Raw genomic sequence first — 6,000 nt, forward strand, 5'->3', positions numbered from 1 at the left:
GGCGTCGAGGGAGAGCGCTTTGCATCCGGGATGCACGGAGGGGGCTCACTCTTCCTGTGTCATCTTCCCTCCACAGGAGCTGCAGATGAAGAGGACGGCCATCGAAGCCTTCAACGAAACCATCAAGATCTTCGAAGAACAGTGCCAGACGCAGGAGAAATGTAGCCGAGACTACATCGAGCGCTTCCGACGGGAGGGCAATGACAAGGAGGTTCAGCGGTGAGCCTCCAGCCAACTGCGCGTGCTCCTGAGGCCCCCATTGGCTCTCCCAAATGGTGGTGTCCACGGCTGTCCGCGCACATGCACCATGCCCCTTCAGAGCTCAGTGGGTGCAGCTAAGGTTGGATCTCTGAGCCCTGCAGACCAGGAGGACCAATGCAAAGAGGAATTGTTAGCAAAAATGGCTTATGTTATTGTGCAGTTTCTTACCTGCCCTTCGCTGTCAGGTCCCAGGGCAGGTAACAGCAATGTAAAATTCAGTATTGAAACCCGTGTAAAACAAACTGCAGTTGCAGGAACTGAGTGGGGTTTAAAGCATGTATGTGTCTCAGTTGTTGAAGGCCAGGGTGAAGAGGCGCGTACAGGCGCCAGGCGCATCTCTGTGTAGAGGAAGTTCCCCAACTTAGGGGCTGCCACAGAGAATGCCTTCTCCCGGGCCGCTCCTCCCCCCAAAAAACTCTGAGGACAGGGGCGCTACCAAGAGGGCCCCCTCTGCTGATCTCAACAGCTGAGAGGGTCCGTAGGGAAGAGGGGGGCCTTTCTGATGGGCTCACAAACTTTTTTTTTAACATTTATCAGGAATGCAGAAGTGCTTGCAAAGCGTGGAATGGTGATACAGGGGAGAAGAGAAAATATTAATTTTGTGCTTCACGACTGAAATGATACACGTTGCCGTCTAAAGTATTGGAAGCAGGGGAGGAGGTGGCGCTGTAAGATCATCCAGTCCGGGGTCCAAAATTGCGTGGCTGCACTGCTGCCGGCAAGCTCTCCTCTTCGCCGAAGGGCAGTGGTGGAGCGTACAGAAGGCCCCAGCTTCAAACCTCAGCAGCTCCACCTGGGACTAAGAATGCCCCCTGCCTGGAACCCAGAGAGCTGCTGCCAGTCAGTGCAGGCAGTTGTGGGCCGGTGGTTCTGACACGGTCTGTAAGGCCGCTCCCTCTGTCCGTTCCAGCCTCGATCCAAAGCCTAAACACAAGCTGCCTCTGGCTGGTATCTGACGGCCGCCTCTCTCCCTTTTCTCCCTCCCCGCTCAGGATCCTGATGAATTCGGAGAAGCTGAAGTCCCGCGTCACTGAGATCCACGACAGCAAGATGCAGCTGGAGCAGGACCTTAAGCAACAGGCCTCCGAAAACCGGGAGATTGACAAGCGCATGAACAGCCTCAAGCCGGACCTCCTGCAGCTGCGCAAGCTCCGCGACCAGTACCTGGTGTACGTGAGCCCAGATGCGTCCTGATGAGGGTCCTGGGTTGATCCAAGCAGGGAAAGACTGCCAAGGCTGAAACCCCGAGGAGTTGCTGCCAGTCAGTGCAGGCAGTACTGAGCTAGATGGACCCAGTGGAGTGTAGCTCAGTGGCAGAGCCTCTGCTTTGCCTCAGAAGGGCCCGGGCACAGTCCCCGGCGGCATCTCCGGGTAGAGCAGAGCTAGGAAAATACCCCCTGCCTGAGACCCTGGAGAGCAGCTGCCAGTCAGTGTAGATAATGTTGAGCTACATGGAGCCAGTGGGCTGACTCGGTATAAGGCGGCTTCCTCTAGTCCTATATTCAGGATCATGAGGACTGGAGTCTTGCTTTATTTTTAAAGAAAAGACCATAATTGAGTGATGGAGCCCCTGCTGTGCTTTGCAGGAGGACCCAGGCTCAGTCCCCAGCGACATCTTCAGGTAGGGCTGAAACCCTGGAAGAGCCACTGCTGCCAGCCAGTGTAGACAGTGCTAAGTGAGATGGGCCAAGGGTCTGACTATATATACACCCAGGGCGGCTTCCTATAATCTCCTCCCCTCCTCCATTAAAGAGCAGTGCTGCCCCCCTCTGGCCTTCTTCATAAGGTGCACCAACCATCACAGTTCATTTTAACCATGGGATAAGCAGTAGATTTCTGTGGGGCTTTTAAACTTGTTACCACTGTGCAAATGTCGTTTTTAAAGCAAGGATGAGAGCACCTGTGTGGTTCTCCGGATGTGGCTGGGCTCCAACCCCCAGTAGCCAGCATGGCCATTGGCCCAGGGATGATGATGGCCAGCTGCCTCTGCAGGGCCCCACGGATGTTGATGATGATCATAATGGTTATTATATTTAGTTGTTGCTTACTACAAAAAGTTTTGGCTCAGAGCGACTGACAATTTTTAAACACATGTAATATAACATTTAAAATACATCACAGATTAAAAAACAAACAAACCCAAAAGCTCACCCAAAAAAATCCTAAAAAGGGACACCTCCCCCCCCCCAACTAAAAGATGACCAATTTGGAGCAAAACACCTGAGTGAATAAAAACATCTTCTTCTGGTGCCCAAAGATTGGATAGTGATGGTGCCAGGCGGACCTCTCTGGGGAGAGCATTCCTTGGGGGGCCACCACTGGAAAGTTCCCCCAGCCCTGCTCTAAGAAGTGGCGTTTCCTTCTGCATGCAAGAGATGGAGGGATGCCTCTCTTCAGGGGGATACCTCTTCTTGGAGCAGGGGTGGGGGAACATCAGTGGCCGTCCCAATCATGTTGGACTCCCAACAGCCAGGATGGTCAACGGTCAGGGAAGATGCGGGTGGGAGCATGAAGCCCGCAAGATCTGGAGGGTGCCCTGCTGGCGACCCCTGGTTTAAAATGGAGCCACCGTAAGCCTTGATTTTTTATTTATTTTATTTATTTATTTTATTTTATTTAATTTATATACCGCCCTAAGCCCGAAGGCTCTCTGGGCGGTGTACAAAAAGATACGTTTGAATGCAAGCAATGACTCCCACCCCTGGTTTCAACTGTCAAAAAAGATGCACCTCTCTTTTTTGGGGGGGCGGGTTCCTGGTTTGAGTTGTGTCCAGCATTTGTCAGGCTCAACGAAGGCCCATTGAAGTGAATGAATGTGACTAACTTCAGGCCCATTCATTTCAGCAGCTTTACTCTGAGTAGAACTGGGTCTCCTCTGGTGTATGGCAGCGCCCAGGCTGTTAACTAGAGATCTTTCCTAGTCTGCATCTGTGTTGGAGATGTCTTGAGATGGCTTAATTGCTTTATCGTTTATTTGCTGCCGGGGACTCCTTTGGAAGGACGGTCAGGATAGAAATTTAAATAATTATGCCAATAATAATACCAGTTCAGGGCCCATCAGTACTGTGGTTTGTCTTGGGTTTCAGAGACAGTTTGGCATTGACCTCAGCTGAATCTGCTGACTTGGGCAAACTTCTGCCTATCAGATTTGGAAACACAATTGGAGAGAGAAGTTGTTTTTAAAAGTTCATTTGTGTATCATAGTTGGTGTGGATAGAAAGGAGGTGGTCGGGGTGTGTGTGTGCGCATGCATGCTCCTGAGTCTTTGTCCTGCTGCTGATTTGGCATTTGGGGGGGCAGGAGTAATAAAAAGTACTCATTGCCAACAATGTAGAAGGGACAATTCCCAGCCCCAAATCTTTCCTTGGAGTTTCCTCTCGCACCTTCTCTTTACTTCTACTATGCTTCAAGCCACAGACCTGACCTTACAAGATCTGGACAGGGTGGTTCACGACAGATGCTGTTGGAGGTGGCTGATTCATAGGGTAGCCATAAGTCGTAATCGAAGGCACATAACAAACAGTTAAAAAAATCAGGGCACAGAGCCTGCACAGACAGCTTTACAGGATGAACAGTCAACTTGGCCTGAATCCACGTAGCCAGATGAAATGGAAAAGTTTTGGATTTCGTGAAACTTGCTGATAGCGTGTTCTGCTTTTCTCCCTCTCTGCCCCTCGTATTCGCAGGTGGCTGACGCAGAAGGGGACCCGCCAGAAGAAGATCAATGAGTGGCTCGGGATCAGGAACGAGACGGAGGAGTAAGTGCCCCTCTCCCTGGCCTGGTTGGAAAGGAGGAGGCCTCGTCCTGGAGCACACCTTCCCGCTCTGCGTGCAGAGGGGTCCAGCCAGAAAGGGTCTAGTGATGAGAAAGGGACCGGTCTCTCTTGCTCTCTGCTTAAGCCCTGGAGAACCCTGCCAGTCAGAGGCAGCATGACTGGGCCAGATCAGGGCCAGGGGACACCTTTGGCCCTCCAGACGTTGCTGGACCAGATGGGCCCCTTTGGCCTGGTTCAGCTGCAGGACTCTTCTGAGGTTCTTAGGATTGCCGTCATCGCTGCTGACCATTGACCCCGCAGCCTGCAGGGGCTGATGGGAGGTGCATGCCAGAAACATCTGGAGGGCCAGAGACGCCCCCCCCTCCGAAAGACTAAGATGGACAGTGGTCCAGGGCACAGTAAGGTCCCTTCGTACACGTTTGATTCAGCCTTTGCTTCTGTGAGTTTATCTCCCAGTGGCTACAAGTCAGGAGGGCTCAATGCTGTGTCCAGTGGGAAGGCCGGGGGGGGTTGATGGGGGACTCTGGGTCCACTGGGTTAGGGGTGGTGATGGGCGCTGTAGCCCACCCACATCTGGACAGCCACAGATGCTCCCCCATTGCCATGCTGCCCCCAGGAGCGGAGGCAGAATGCCAGAGCATCACAAGCAGGGAGAGTTGCGGTCGCACTTGGGTCCTGCTTGGGGGCTTCCCATGACAGGCACCAGGCCAGCCACTGTGAGAACAGGAAGCTGGACTAGATGGGCCCACATTGACCTCATCCAGCAGGGTGGCCATTCAGTGGCTACTAGCCGTGACGGCTGCATGCCACCTCCCGGACTGGTGGCAGTGGAAGGGCAATCCCAGTGTTGTTGCTGCTAGACGGAGGCAGTGCTGTCCAGGAGGCTCTCGGCAGCTGTGGGGGGGGAACAGGATCTGCCCCTTGGGGGACAGCGCGGCCTCCCCTCGAGGTTTTCATGGGCTGGGTTTGCCAGGCCTCTCCCCCTCGTTTCCTGAGCACCAGTCCTGCCTTGCAGCCAGTACTCCATGATGGAAGATGAGGAGGAGGGTCCCCACCACGAGGAGCGGACGTGGTATGTGGGGAAGATCAACCGCATCCAGGCGGAGGAGATGCTGGCCGGCAAGCGGGACGGGACCTTCCTCATCCGGGAGAGCAGCCAGCGGGGATGCTACGCGTGCTCAGTCGTGTGAGTTGCAGCTGTCCGGCACTGGCCAGGCCGGGTTTAATCATGCGCGCGCATGTGTGTGTATTTTAATTGCGATTCAGTTTACTAGTTTTCCATTTGCATGGGGATAAAAACAACCTCGTGCCAAAGAAATCAGAGAGAGAATGAGCGGGTCATTGAATTCATGGTGGGCCTCCTTGGGGAGCCTTGGCGATTGCGGCCCTCCGGCACCCACCTGACCTTTCCTCTCTCACTCCCACCTCGCAGGGTGGATGGCGACACCAAGCACTGCGTGATCTACAAGACGGCCACGGGATACGGCTTCGCGGAGCCTTACAACCTCTACGCCTCGCTCAAGGAGCTGGTCTTGCACTACAAGCACACGTCCCTCGTGCAGCACAATGACTCCCTCAATGTCACGCTGGCGCACCCCATCTTCCCACTCCCCCCTAGATGAAGAACGTCTGCTTGTCGGGGACCTCCCCCTCACACACACCCCTTTCCCCCCACAAACACACAGCAGACGTTCCTCACCCACCCGCCCCCAAAAAACCCTCCCTCCTGCGCTTATCTGTGAAGGGCAGGGAGAGAACATTCTTCCGCTTATCTTCCTTTTGGGTTGCCAAGTGCTCTGGGGAGTTTTGGTACTTGCTGTTCCCGGGAGTGGGACGGTCTGGCTCCTTCCTGCAGTGGGCCCCTTCTCTTCCCCCCCAGCCCCCTCCACCGCTCCCACCGTAAGTCCAGTGTGCGATAGTGTCATTAGTTCATTCTCTGCAGTGTTTTCTTCTTAAATATGCA

At 54.0% G+C, this 6,000-nt stretch overlaps 1 protein-coding gene across 2 annotated transcripts in view; it reads left to right on the forward strand.

Moving 5' to 3' along the window:
* The window catches only part of PIK3R2 (phosphoinositide-3-kinase regulatory subunit 2), a 28,529-nt gene extending 22,799 nt beyond the window's left edge, over nucleotides 1-5,730 (forward strand). For both annotated transcript variants that reach the window (XM_061601459.1, XM_061601460.1), the window contains exons 12-16: nucleotides 77-219; nucleotides 1,254-1,430; nucleotides 3,948-4,019; nucleotides 5,053-5,223; nucleotides 5,470-5,730. In XM_061601459.1, coding sequence (XP_061457443.1) covers nucleotides 77-219; nucleotides 1,254-1,430; nucleotides 3,948-4,019; nucleotides 5,053-5,223; nucleotides 5,470-5,659 — 753 coding nt within the window. In that variant the 3' untranslated portion in view covers nucleotides 5,660-5,730. The remainder of the gene's footprint in view (nucleotides 1-76; nucleotides 220-1,253; nucleotides 1,431-3,947; nucleotides 4,020-5,052; nucleotides 5,224-5,469) is intronic.
* The last annotated feature ends 270 nt before the right edge of the window (nucleotides 5,731-6,000 follow it).

The sequence above is a fragment of the Rhineura floridana genome, chromosome 18, assembly GCF_030035675.1.
Source record: "Rhineura floridana isolate rRhiFlo1 chromosome 18, rRhiFlo1.hap2, whole genome shotgun sequence".
Taxonomy (NCBI): domain Eukaryota; kingdom Metazoa; phylum Chordata; class Lepidosauria; order Squamata; family Rhineuridae; genus Rhineura; species Rhineura floridana.